General features: G+C 32.3%; 1 protein-coding gene across 1 annotated transcript in view; it reads left to right on the top strand.

Annotated features, from left to right (window-relative positions):
• Positions 1–3,182: 3,182 nt before the first annotated feature.
• LOC123663705 (T-box transcription factor TBX1-like) overlaps positions 3,183–15,638 on the top strand; it is a 54,985-nt gene continuing 42,529 nt past the window's right edge. Inside the window, exon 1 of the mRNA XM_045598372.1 lies at positions 3,183–3,333. Within this exon, the coding sequence (XP_045454328.1) occupies positions 3,282–3,333 (52 nt within the window). The 5' untranslated portion in view covers positions 3,183–3,281. The remainder of the gene's footprint in view (positions 3,334–15,638) is intronic.

The raw sequence follows: 15,638 nt of genomic DNA, 5'->3' as shown, positions 1-15,638 counted from the left end.
CTCTTCTACTAATCCTTCACGATTTACTAAAAATACCGAGCTGGGCTCGGTCACCCAGGTACTAATCTTTATCCGTTAAAATCACAGCTGTATTAAAAGATCTTATTAAAGACTGTAGGGTGGTTAATCAATTCAAAACCGCTACATCTCCGATACTATCACTTGCATAGCAGTAAAGGACATCCGTATATAGCGTAACTTCGACATCTAGCAAAAACTGTCGGACATAGTATGGGGCCTTGCGGAACACCGGCAATTCTCTACATACTCTAGGATAAAATACCGATTTTATGCATCTATCGTTTAGAATATTATATTATCGGTTATGTTATTAATAAAAGTAAGATAGCGGATTTCTGTTACTTTTTCGATACCTTTGAGGGCGGCAAATATACGGACAACCTGATGGTAGCGGTTACTACAGCATATAGACACCTGCAGAACATCATCATAAGCATCGCGTCAGGTGTGTTGCCGGTCCTACACCCCGGGAAGGTTCTCGAAGCACTCAGGTTATCTTACACAGGAACAACATTACTTAGTTAATTGTTACCCAACCCGTGCTCACTGCGATGAGCGTCAAACTTTTTCACCCAATGGCTGCGTAACCCACGTTAATATTTATCTTTCCATTTAGTCTGTGTCCAACCAAAGTACAATTAAATTTAAACAATCAACTTTACCTCAATATTATTAGTAATTAATAGTATGTACTTAATTATATCTTTATATATATATTTCTTGTGTGCGTGTGTATGTCACTGAACTCCTCCTAGACGGCTGGACGGATTTTGATGAAATTTTTTGTGTGAGTTCAAGGGGATTCGAGGATGGTTTAGATTCACAATTTGGTCCACTGGACAATGTTTATTTAACTAATTTTTCATTTATAAGTAGTTATTAATTTTGGAATGTTTTACATTGGATCCGGTAGACTGCGCTACCACGCAGAATCAAATATTAAATATTATTCTTTTTTAATTTCAGTTTGTCCCGACAGTTGGTGCTGCGATCAAATTGAGAAAAATATTTGAAATTATCAATAATTTGAATTATCATAAATATATATTGCGGGTCAGCTAGTTTTCTCCTAATTTTGTAAAATCTTTTCCCGTTTTGAGGTCATTCAGTATGGTTAGTGCATTTACATCTAGTACCTACTTACCTGTATAGATATACGCATTGAAAATAAACATTAGGTATTGTTTATCTTAAAAGAGCAATGTGGTTTAAGATCAACTCTTCTTGGTTACGTCTAAGTTAATTTACGTATGTACTTTTGAGCACGATGAATTTATTATTTACTATGATAAGTCTTTAGATTAAGACTCGTCGAATAAAAAAAAAAATTAACCTAACCTATCTAACTTCAACATAACCTATCTAACTGACTGACTAATTTGAACGTTTATCGGCATAATTTCATTACAAAATTAATTCGACGGCTCTTAATTTAAAGACTAGCCGGTACATATATCTTGTAAATATATTTGTATGGTATTTTGGAACTGTAACAAGCATTTGACAAGACGCATCTCAAATTTTTAAGGATATATTAGAATTTTTTTTTTATTTTGGAATCTCAATCAACAATCTCAATGCTGTAATTTAAACCTTTAATATCACCGTTCGTATTACTTTCTCCTGAAATAATGCAATCTTTGTTAATGAATTCTTAATTGACATTATCTTCGGATCTTAAGAGGCTTTCGAAGGGTTGTGTCTTTAAGTAAATATTTCATACGATATATATCTTCTATATAAATAATAATTGTGTTTGCTGGCAAACGAAAAAAACCGACTTCAATTATATCGACAAGTAATACAACGTAGGTAGACGCAAAATTAGTTAAGTAAATACGAGTATCAAAGATTACTTCAAAAGTTGTAAAATCAGATCTCGATGAAATTTAAATGTGACTACATGGTAAACATCGGCTTTCGATTAAATTAAAACTAATCAAAATCGGTACACCCAGTAAAAAGTTATGGGGATTTTGGAGTTTCCCTAGATTTCTCTGGGATCCCTTTTTGAAGTCCGTTAAAAAATGAATGTTGCTAAGCGCATAACTCGGGAATAGCTCGACCAATTCGGCTATTTTATTTTTTGTATGTTCCTTGAGGCCCATGGAATGTTTTGATACAAAAAAAATACTATTAACTTTTGACAGAAAAAAGTCTTTCCAGGCAGCTAGTATATTATACTAGACAAACTGATCCCCAGAACCATGAGTCCCATGAACCCCAGATCCTTCTCTCACATAAATCCTTCTCACCTATCCTTCCTCTTACCTTAAATTTCCCAAGGAGGGTTGATGTCAGGCAGGCGGCCGGTCGTAAAATATACAAGCCAAATCACATTACAACATGGAAAACATGTTGTGCCGACCCTACATAAGTGGGATAAGGGCAGGAAGATGATGATGATGACAAACTGCCCAATATCATCCGTTTTTTTAAATGTATCTTCTTTTTCTACACATCCTCGCGCGATTGTTAGCCTGTATAATTCTTCGATAGAAAGGATTTTAAGTTAAAAAAGGCTTCAGTAATATTACTTTATTAAGTAGTAACAATACATATTAATTACGGTTCAAAGATATTTAAACACAATTTGCTACATTCCACCTCTTTTCACTTTATGGTTCTGAACGTGACCTGGTATAAGCATTTACTGACTACTCGATATTTAATTATTTAAAAATGTTCGGATTTATTTCGAATTTAGAAAAAAAATGTAACATCAATACGTAAGCGTTATTATTGTGAAAGTAATTAAGCGTTATTATTGTGAAAGTAATTAAGCTTGCTTAAGAACTAAAATAAATAAATTAGAAAACGAGTGACATTATAATAATATTATTAAAAATCTATAATTACAGCTTCATTCCGACAAGCAAAACCGTTTTATATAGTTGTATAATTTCTAAATTTCTTAAATCAGAATAAGTCTGTTACAATTAATATTTAGGCGTAAATTAATCAAGGTCTCACTTATAATAAATAACGTCGAGGAGCAGTGATTTCATCCACTGCACATAGGTGAGTTATGAAGCCTACGGCCAATACGAAGCAGCGCACATAATAATTCACATTAAAATAACTAAAGGCGAGAGTAAGGCCGCTGGGGCGGTGGGCGGGTCTGGGCGGAGTGTTGGCGCGCGCGCGCCGACGACAGAAGCCCTCGCCTCGCGCCACGGTACGCGCGCTCAAGATTAATGCACAGAAAACTGATTTATCGCGACCCATTGAAAAAATAATCGGCTGCCAGAGGATATGTGATGGAGGGCCAGGACTGGCGCGACGACTGGCACCAGCCACGCCAGATGGACGGTCAGTGTCACCGCGTTTTTTATTAAGGTGCTAGCGATTAACGTTAGGTGTTGAAAGTGCGACGTCTATGTGCTTAATTTTTCGATGAGTGATATAAGGCCGTACTAGTCACTACGGCCGCTACGGTACTAAGTTTTGTTGCGATTCTAGTTAGGTCAGTGTCATTGCGTTTTTTTATTAAGATGTTGCGATTAACACTAAATGTTAGAAGTGTTACGCCAATGTGCTTAAAATTTCGATGAGTGATATAAAGCCGTTCTACGGCCGCTACGGTATTAAGTTTTGTTGCGGTTCTAGTTTCGGCATTTGGCAAATGTAGAGTGTGAACATTAATTTAATGGTAAGATAAATTTTGTAGCAGCTGAAAATGTTGTATGCAATTATTCGACGATATTAATATTTAATACAATGTCTGTGGATATATATCTTATATTAAGCAGGTCAGGAACGTGTCGAATTATTAACAATATAATAATAAATAATAAGTAATATAAAGAATAAATAATCGTTCGTCTTATCTATATTAATTTTGTGAATACTATTACAATTATAATAACCTTAAAGATCACTTATTTCTATGAATTTAATTAATCATAATAGCATTTTTTTCGGATATTCTAAAGATTATAATAATGTTAATTTCTTATAAATATTATCTCTTAAAAACTACGTAATCACAAGATGCAGTAGAATTTGTATTTTTAGCTATTATACAATAATTAGCTATTAACAATTAAATCTCTTGTTGATCATAAATATGTATACGTAGTTTTGTCAAAGCATTTTTTTTTTCTTTATTTAAGGAGTTTTAGTCCGCAAGGACTACGCTATTCCATAGGAACACAAAGTTTTTGACCATGCGCGGTAAAGTCTTTCTAGATTGTTCCTTTATAATGACAAAATAAATGTCAGTAAAAATATCTCGAGAGAAAGAGCTAATGTCAAATCCGCCGTAAAACACGGGTACCGCGCGGATATGTTTGTTTGATAAATATATACATTATAATATTTTATAAATTAAATACTAATAATATATAATAATAATATAATAATAATAATAAAAAATTTATTTGTGAAACACACTGTATCAGGTTAAAATGATATAAAAGAAAACACATTATACATAATTTACAACAAGGACAAAATACAAAGAGGATGCAAACGTAAAACAAAACAAAAAAAGAGATACAATATAAACTTATCGATTAAAAGTATTTAACTGAGTAGTACTACGTGTAATAAATATAATATACATAAATAAATTATAAATGCTAGGTAGTCTTCATATTAAGCGCTTATCTATAACGATACACATCTTTCATCTATATTTTCCTCTTCCATCTTACAACCGTGTATTTTTATTTATTTTACCAGCACAAGTCAAAAATGCTTAGTTTTACTTCAAAACAAAAAAAAAAAGAATATAGCTATCCCCTCTCTTCCCGTGGGTGTCGTAAGAGGCGACTAAGGGATAACAAGGTTTCACTACCACCTTGGAACTTAAGAAGCCGACCGATGGCGGAATAACCATCTAACCGCTGGCTTTGAAACACACAGGCCGAAGACGGGCAGCAGCGTCTTAGGTGCGACAAAGCCAGTCCTGCGGTCGCCAACCCGCCTGCCCAGCATAGTGACTATGGGCAACACACATGAGTTCACGCATTTTTGGCGCGAACTTGTGGAGGCCTATGTCCAGCAGGAGACTGCAATAGGCTGGAATGGTGACTTCAAAAAAAAAAAATTATTTTAGCGCAGACATGCGATTCAGATTATCGTAATATTTACAAATTAAAATGATCTTTTAAATAAATCAAATTCTCCTGATAATTATTTTAAATAATATAACTCTAAAATCGAAACATAAGTTGACGCTTGCTATTCTTAAATGCTGGTATACTATTGATCATATACCTTACCAATAACGGAAAGGGTACCGGAAAGACTTTTGAAAAAAAAAAATAGTTATTTGAATAAAATGTTCCTGTCTCGACGTATGACGCCGCTGCGCCCCGAACCAAGAAAGAGACAACTGCAGCTGAGATCGTTTTAGGTAGATAATTATTGACCAAAACAGCATTTCGTAGTCGACTATTTTCTTCTCAAAACATGCCAATTAAAAAAAATGTATGTAACTAAAAACAAACCTTTAGCCATGCCCCTATGTTCTTGTTCTTTTTTGTAAATATGCGTATTTTTTAACGAGTGTCTGAAAATGTGTAAAAACTTTGGCAATTTTTCTAGTTTTTGAAGACTCCTATTCCCTATAATAATAAGAATATGAAAAAAACTAAGACATAGGTGCACGGTCATGGCGGTTAAAGGTTTTATGGTACAAACATTTTTGATCTAGTGTCATTATCCAGGGAGGAAACAGTCGACTACGTTTTTGTATGGAGAAAGAGCCGGTATCCTTTCCTCTTAAAATGTAGCTCTTAGCGTCACTGCTGAGCATTGTTACACATGATTTCATTTCCCCTATATATATAGATATATATAGCTCTATATCGTTTCTTAAGGAATAAATTGTAATAAACAATTACGACAGTGGTTCGCCAATGCGGAACTTTAATTCCGATCATGTTCGACCCTATCGCGTCACGTCAGACGGGGTTCATTCATCTATCCGTCATCAACGCAGCGCAAGCGCGACCGGCTGACGATTGACGCGCGATCTTAGCGATACACTTCTTAGGCGATTGCAATTCTTTGTTTAGACTAGGACCCGCCCGGTTACATTCAACTAGATGTTCGTTCTGCTCCTAATTACTGTGATATTTTAGTCAATAAATCTTAAAATAAATAAACTAAGATATGTCATTGAAAATTAGAAAATTTGTCACCGGTTGCCGTTTACGTTATTTGACGGATAACGGTATCCAACGGATAAAAGTTTTTGATATATATTTTTTCACCAACGAATTAAACTGTTGATACTTATGACATACTCTTATTTCTATTCACAATTGAGGCGTGTAGTTTCAAAACCCCCTAAAATGATTCTCAGAAAAAAATGAGGAAGTAAATTTTTTACTTTATTACTTAATATTACACGGTACTAACTGTACCTGTTAACATTTTTATGAAAGGAAGTACGTTAATACCAAAGAAAAAAATAGAACTGTCAATATAGTTATAGAAAAAAGTAGATTAAATAAAATTGTTACGTTAAAGTGGTTTTTGAAACTCACAGTTCATTATAGTGGGATTTGATGTTAACTCGTTACGTTTTAGGGGACTTTGCAAGCAACATAAAATTAAACTTGGATGGGTTCATGCAGTTTGTTGTTAACAACAAACAATCAATTACAATCAATTTAGAGGATTATTGATGGTTAGTATTAGCATTAGGTATAATAAAAACAAGTATATATAACAGAAATTAGCTTTTTATTTTTGCATAGTTGTTATTCAAATATTACAATCAATTTTTAGGATTAATGGTGATTAGTATTAGCATTAGGTATAATAAAAAAAAGTATGTATAAAAGAAATTAAAACTTTTTATTTTTGCATAGTTGTTATTCAAATATTACACGTAGCTATTATTTTCTGTAAATCCAGACTCACACAAGTCAGACAATGTATTATGGTAATTGCTTTCAGAACTTTCAATCATATTTTCTTGTGCTCTTTCTTTAATTTTTTTATAAAAAATTAATACGTCCAAAGTTTCCCAATTATCACCGAAATGGGTTTTTAATAATTTTAAAACATCTTGTAATTTGGCAGGATTCGGAATTATTTTATTTGGTTGAATGATATTAGGTTGTATCATAGTAATTTTTTTATTTTTCTTGGTAATTGTCATTTTTGTATTGTTTTCTGCCCGATAGTTAACTTCGCCTTGCACCAATACATTTTCAGTTTTAGTCCGGGTAATAAAAACTCGTTTACACTTCATGAAAGCAAAATGCCAACTTGTAGTTGGCTTTATAATATTTTGATAACTAGTCTTCCAGTCATATACAGAAATTGATGCTAAATCTGTACATTTCGTATGCTCTTGCAATACGGAAACATATTCAGCTGGTGATGTAATGACTTCCTTAGTTTTTAAAACCTTTTCAATTTTGGCGAATACCCTGTCTGGGGGAATAAATGAGTGACCAACAATTGGGTAAATCAATTCGATTCTTTTAAGGTGCCTTGGCGATTCTGAGTACAGCCATTTACTGACCATTGCGATCATGCCGGTATTCTTGTTCTGTCCAGAACATCCATCTGATATTATTCTTAGTACCCTAATATTCGCAGTCATATTAATATTTTGCAGGAAGTGGTATACAGCACTGATTATTTCATTACTGCCTTTTGCATGAGTTGTATCATCCCAGTAATAGGAATAGACATTATTTTCCGTCAATTTTGCCTTTGAGTTCCCTGCTACTATAGCGAAGTGGTAGAAACTAAACTGTCTGCTGTAATAAGCAGACTGATCCGGTAATTTAGGCAGTGGTTGGTTTTTTTGGCAATCAAATGAAATTGTCAAAAGCCCGTCAGCTTCTTCCCGCAGTATGCTGTAAAACGCTTTATATTTTAGTCTGTGAATACGTTTTTCAATCATTAATTCATTTTTTTTTGACGTATCTGTTTCTGTTTTTAATCTTTCACTAATTGCTGTACACGTAGAACATACGTCAGTTCTTGGTGTTCCAAACCCGATATTGTAGCATTGGTTAAAGATTTTTCTGAAAAAATGTTGTTTTACTTGTATGTCCGGTTCATGAGATTGATTATACATGCGCCACATTTTACGTATGTTTAGTTCTGATGAAAGATACACTCTATTCATATTTTTAGATCGACAATAATGACTCTCTATGCCTTTAGATGATTCAATAAACCTCTGAACAGATAATTTTCTAGCAATAAACTTGTTAGTTGTCCTATCCCCGCCCCGGTTTTCGTGGGGCATTTGTCCCCCACTTTCATGAAATCGTTTCAAAACACCCTGTATTCGATCTTTCTTAACTAACAGAGTACCCATAAATGTTTTCTGACACACTGGAACTTTGGCACCTTTATTCCCTAAAATGTAGTATTTTATAGTCTTTGTTCGTTTGGATTCATTTTTAATACGTTTTGCTTCTTGTACTGAGCAAAATTTTAAAATAAAATTGTCTTGAGTAATTTTGGTGGAACATTTGTAGAATTTCTCATAAAATTTTCTGATCATTTGCATAGTTAGTTCCTTACATTTAAATGCCTTTTGATTGTGATTACATGAAGGATATGTAGGGAAACCCGCAGCTTTGTACCTGAAAGAAACAAATAAAAATTGAAACTCGATTCACTAACAAACAACTAATAAAATCTTTAAAAAAAACTTTTCCCAATAAAATTCAATAAATAATAATTTTATTAAAAAACCAATATACTATCAATGAGCCAATCCAAATGACAATATACCTATAGAAAAATTGGTGACATACACTAACACTGCTCAGAGCTGCTATCGCAGTCTTGTATAACACCATCCTAAACTAACAAAACGTGAATTTCTAGTAAATATTCAACATACCTTTTTTCACGTGCTACCTCTCGTTTCCACTTAGATTTTATAACAGGACGTTTCCTGGATTTTCCAAGATCAGATTTTTTAACACATTGCATTAATTCCTCCATTATTTAATACTAAAAATACAATATTACCACACATAATTCTCCACAACAACAACAGAAATCGCCATACTGCGAAAGAATAAATCAAGCGCTCTGATTGGTGTATTTGGTTTTAGGGCCGTTTGAAAGTAAAACATGTCATTATAGCGGTTTTTGCTACTAAACACGAATTAGCATTTGTAAATTTGTACACTTATAGTGGAATTTGCTACGATTTTTTTTTCTTATTTCAAAGAGAATTTGAAATACTAGCCGTTGATGTAAATAAGTTAATTTGTATAAAAAAATGTTTTAGGGGGTTTTGCAACTATACGCCTCAATTGTGAATCTAAAAGTTGTAATTTGTCGGTGAACTGGCCGGCCTAGAAGTAAAGAGTTCTTCTTCTTTTATAATTGGACTCCCATAGGAATTGTCAACGTCAGATTGAAGTAAAGAATTAGTGGTGATTACTGTTAAGTTATTCTGTCAGATATACTTTTGATCAGTGATATTCTGTCAATATGGTTAACGTATTCTGTTACTTTACGTATTTCAAATAGTTTCATATTATTCATTTATTACGATTTAGTTCATCCATCTATCCGTCAACGCAGAGCGCGAAATAAGGCGCTCGTCGACTGACACGCAAATTCTACGTTTCAAAAGCGCTAAATACACAAAATGTGATTTTATTGACATTACTAGTTGTATTAATAAACATTATGAACTAGCTGTGCCCACGACTTCGTCTGCGTGTAACAATGACTTTGGTTAGATATCTTTTTAGATTATTAACACCGTCGTTTGTGTATTTACATGTTCAACGTGATTCTTTAAATTGGCATAACGTTTTTATTTATGAATCGATTGACATTAAACAAACACTAAATGTTAAGTGAAGTTTACCACAATATATTAGTAGCAACCGCATCTACATCGGATAAGCTGTTTCTGCGATTAGCTTGCACAAACAATTACATTTATATTTTTATTATATGTATTGATTAGCTGACATTACGAGATATTACATTTTTTTCCTAGATGTAATAACGAAAACAAAAAAAAATGTCTAATTTGGTGGAGTTTCTCTGTTATTCATTTTTAATTTATATGGATTTTATAATTATTACACATTTTTGAGTTTTAAGTTTATTTTAATATTCAATGTGAGATAAATATTTTATAAAATTATAATTCCCGGCCGGCTTAATTCGCCTTTGTGGTTGCTACGTAAGTCTTACGAATCATGAAGTATTCTAATAAAGCCTATATCTAATACAGTATATATCTAATAAGACTTTCTATACCTTTTCTAGTGAATCATATAAATCTTAATAAGAAATGTGGACGCTAAGATTCATTCAAGAGCATTCAAATTAACTTGACAGCTGTAATACTGAAGACTGAAGTAACTGTAAGACTGAAGTACATTTCAATCAACAAGTTAAGGTGTTATAATTCTATCAAAGAGTTAAGCATTCTAATACATTAGCCAATCGTTAATAGATTTAAATAAAACATGACACAGCCCATTCCCAACGGATCTGAAAGTCATAAATCTTGCGATACATATCACGTCAATGCAGATTAATGAGCTGCGGGGTGGGCTGAATTTTTTCTAGTAATTAGGCTACGAACAGACGAGACGCATGAGACCGACGCATGCCTATACTAATTACTGATTTAAAATACTTAAATTCTACTGTCTAATATATCGTCTATATGTAATAACCAATAATAAACTTTGTACATTTATTCGTTATAAAACGAAATTAAAGTCAATATATTTTTTTAATATTTATTATCAGTTTTTTTTAATGTAACAAAGGAGTTTTTTGTCGATTATTTAAATTTCGAATCGGTGATAGCTTCAATTTTAACTATAATTAAATCATAATGTTTTTAACTTTAAATGTCACTTTCACTATGGTATAAAAAAATATGGAAATATCTATAATATATTTTAGGAACAAATCATAAATATAAGAGTTTTAAATATATGATAAATATATTTTTTTAATATGAGAAATAAATTTTATTTATGGGTGGAAGATGACGAGCTTCTTTTTATATTTGGCCGCGGCTCATTTTACTAATGAGATTTTAAATATTCTCTTTCGCTTGTGACAAGTGCAATAAAGATTTATTTGAACTAGTGGTCGCCCAGTGGTCGAAATTCAACTATACTTATAATTTTACAACAGACTAACAATATACAAAAGAGTAGGTAGTAGGTAGGTGTGTGTCAAATACATGGTAGTGTGTGTAATGGTTTTTAATTGAATTCGTGTATTTTTATACATAAATAAAAAAAAAAATTAGCATTCTGCACACATTCTCTATATAAACTATAAGTGTGCGGAATTTCATACTCCTCCGCCCGCGCAATTTTCGTTAAAAGGGGTACAAAGTTTTTGTTTCACGTATTAATATATAGAAGATTCATAATAATTACAGAGATATTTTAGTTGTAGCAATACAAACAATAATTATTGTAACTAAGTAACATAGTACAATAAATGAAAGTTAGGTAATAATGGTAGGTAACTTTGGGTATGTTTGGGTGGAATCATGCAACTCAACTTTGAGTACATTGACAAGTTTTGATTTAAATCCTACAGGCTGTGGTAGTCTTACATTCAAGGCTTTCTTAAATAATTATAATTTAGGTTATTCACTCCTTTTAATATAATATTTACAGAAGTATTTATAGTTTGAACAAAACCAAATACAGGTTAACGTCGGCAGCATTATATAATAAACTGTAATACTGCCGCCTGCGTAGCCTTCATTTATATGCAAAGAGATGCAAATCGAATTGAGAAATATTAATTAAATGATCTTCTTTTAATATATATGTGCGTGTGTATGGGGTGCTCGTATTCATTCATGTCTGTGTGTGTGTGAAAAAATAACGTTTTTTTAAATTACGAATTACACTTTCAGTCTCGATAAAATCAAGTCAGTTCTCGAAAGGCTTTTATAAAATCAACATTTGTGCAACACTATTAAGATGCACAAAAAGTTAAATTCTAAGACACGAAATGTCTCATGTTCTAAGAACTCAAATAATTGAAAGGAGTGCGGTATGTACCTACCTAGTAAACACTTCGCAATGGCACCTACAGTTATATGACTACATATTTATTTATTTATATTTTTAATTTTATACTTTAGGAACAGACGACCGTTTGTGTATGTTATGAATATTAATATTTATCATTTGAATATGTATCAAGTAGATTATAAATTTTGCTGAGAATTTTTCAAGTGAAATTTTTGGTCTGTAGAGCCCATAAATTACCTTAAGGTACTCGAAGTTTCGATTGCGTAGAAGATGTGAACGAGGGAATCGTTCACATTATGGTTTCGGGTCTCGACACGTGTGAGTGATTGCAAACGAGTTTGCTTGCACTGATAACACTGCTATTTTTGTACAAGGAGTAACTTTGAAAGAGGTTTTAATAAGTTGTTTTTTAAATTTAGAATTTTTTTAGAAACTTTTTTAGTAAGTAGTTAACGCTAGTTCAATATTGAGTTTGATGTAGAGTGATGGAATTTTAAATTGTCGAAAATTATAGTTATTTACTAATTCAACATTTGTCACATTAAAAATTAAAGAAAAAAGAAAAAAAAGGAAAGTAAAACGACTATCATTATTTTCATTAGTCTACAATTAAAACAATTGTTTCTATTATAATATACCCGTATACCCGATGTCAACAAATGCAAAATCTAAATTTAAGGCCAGCTGTAAAATCGGCAGGGTGAAATAAAAAATGACAGATCGCAGACCTCTGCTCCACACGTGGGCTTATCTTATCACTGAACTTTACGAGTTAATCGTTACGGTCTTAAAAAAAGGTTACTCTTTTTTTTCTATTTTTTTACAAAATGCATTTTTAAGTAAAAATACATTCGTCAAATTGATTATTAATTTAGTAAAACGTTATAATAACTATTATTAGAATTTATATTCTAACTATGCCAGTTAATGTTACGATTTAACGAGAAAAGCATTGTTTACAAGCCAACCATAGGACGTACAAGTGAGGTCATTTGTCATTGTGCAAAAAAAAAAAGAAAAAGTATTATTAGATATATTATTAGTATATTTATTATCTATGTAGACTTTTAATTGTACGCAGTAGGTAGATATTTAGTTGTATTATAAAAATATGTATGTAATTAATAATTACTTTATATATGTATGTAATAAACAATGCAACAAAAACAATTATAAGTTTAACAGTGCTCTGTAAATTCAAGAATTAAAGTTATATACTTCTTTTGGCGTGTTAGGGAAAAATTATGAGGGTAAATTTTTACGATGCGCGCGGACACCATTACGAATAATTGTGTTTGCTCGCAAACGAAAAAAAAAACCGACTTCAATTACATCGACAAGTAATACAACGCAGATCGACGAAAAAATAGTCAAGCAACTACGCGTTATCAAAGATTACTCAAAAAGTAGTTATCAGATCTCGATAAAATTTATATGTGACCACATGATAAACATCAGCTTTCGATTAAATTAAAAATTATCAAAATCGGTACACCCAGTTAAAAGTTATTGCGGATTTTCGAGAGTTTCCCTCGATTTCTCTGGGATCCCATCATCAGATCCTGATTTCCTTATCACGGTACCAAACTAGGGATATCCCCTTTCCAACAAAAAAAGAATTATCAAAATCGGTCCATCCAGTAGAAAGCTATGTGGTATAATACAACGTAGGTCGACGAAAAAAGCGTCAAGTAAAAACAAGTTGTAAAAAGTAGTTGTTAGATCTCAAATAAATTTAAATGGGACCAATTGGTACACACCACCTTTCGATTAAAATAAAATTTGTCGAAATCGGTCTACCCGGTCAAAAGTTCTGATGTAACATACATAAAAAAAAAAAATAAAAAAAAAATACAGTCGAATTGAGAACCTCCTCCTTTTTTGGAAGTCCGTTAAAAAAACCGACACCCTGAAGTTAGCTAGTCAACGAAGAAGAAGTTAGCAACGTGAAGTTAGCTTGGCAATGAAGTATTATTTCTTACGTGCGTACATAAGCATACACACACTTTTTTATTATTTTTATTATTGCAATTCTTAGAATTGTATCCGTAGGTGTAAGTAAGTAATAATGCGTAAATAATCCTTAAAGTTTGTATAGTTAAATAGATTTGTATTTTTTTCATTGTTGATTATACCTTAAGTTAATTTCGTGTATTTAAAAACGAATTAAAACTAATGCTGTAATCGTCATGTACATAATACACTGGAGCTCTTGCCTATGAATATGCCTATTTTAATTTTTAATATTGAAAGAATTATGAAAAAATGGAAGTAATGATTTTAAGCAATCAAATATCTTTTTTATACAACCACGCCGGCAAACAAGCGTACGACTCAACTGATGGTAGATTACCGTAGCCTATAGACGCCAGCAACACGAGAAGCGTCGCAATCGCGTTACCCTACCACTAATCCCCCCAGGCGCTCTGGTCACCTTATTATCCACAGGAACACATCACTGCTTGAAAGCAGTATTATTTAGCTGTGATCTTCTGTAAGGTCGAGGTACTACACCCGTCAGGTTGCTCCAGATATTGCAGGATATTTCCTGCTGTATCGAACCTCAGTTAATATATCTTCGTCTTCATATATATTTTTGTAACACTAGAAAATGTCTGCTAACAAATATCCGTAAAAAAAAACTAGTAATTACTTAAAATAATGATAATGTTAGCAGAGTTAAATCGGCTACGTATCGTTGACACGCCCTTTCAAATTCTCACGCTTTACAAAACAAACTATTTAAAGCACGATGTTACAAAAAAAAAAATCCGGCATCAGCGCTTCTGAATAAAAACAAACAATGGACGCATAAATTCATAATACGACTAGGGTTTCCACTTGTTTTTTAACTAATTTCAAAAGAAGGAGGAGGTTCAATATGATTATATTTAGTTATTTTTTACATAAAAAATAAAGCCGAATTTAGAACCCCCTCATTCTTTTGAAGTCGGTTAAAAAGGAGAAGGAGGTTCTCAATTCGATTGTATTTTTATATACATTGTATTTGTATATTACAATGTATTTTTACATAATTGTTTCATTTTTTTTTTTTTTTTTTTTTATGTATGTTACATCAGAACTTTTGACTGGGTGGAGCGATTTCGACAAATTTTCTTTTAATCGAAAGGTGGTGTGTGCCAATTGGTCCCATTTAAATTTATTTGAGATCTAACAACTACTTTTCGAGCTATATCTAATAATGCGTTTTTACTTGACGCTTTTTTCGTCGACCTGCATTGTATTATACCGCATAACTTTCTACTGGATATACGGATTTTGATAATTCTTTTTTTGTTGGAAAGGAGATATCCTAAGTTTAGTACCATGATAAGAAAACCAGGATCTGATGATGGAATTCCAGAGAAATTGATGGAAATTCTTGAAAATCCGCAATAACTTTTTACTGGGTGTACCGATTTTGATAAATTTTTTTTGTTGGAAAGAAGATATCCTTAGTTTAGTACCATGATAAGGAAACCAGGATCTGATGATGGGATCCCAGAGAAATCGAGGGAACTTCTTGAAAATCCGCAATAACTTTTTACTGGGTGTACCGATTTTAATAATTTTTAATTTAATCGAAAGCTGATGTTTGTCATGTGGTCACATATAAATTTTATTGAGATCTGATAA

The sequence above is a fragment of the Melitaea cinxia genome, chromosome 20, assembly GCF_905220565.1.
Source record: "Melitaea cinxia chromosome 20, ilMelCinx1.1, whole genome shotgun sequence".
NCBI classification, from domain to species: Eukaryota; Metazoa; Arthropoda; class Insecta; order Lepidoptera; family Nymphalidae; genus Melitaea; species Melitaea cinxia.
The sequence above is the reverse complement of the archived record's forward strand: the minus strand, read 5'-3'. Positions and strand labels throughout refer to the sequence as shown.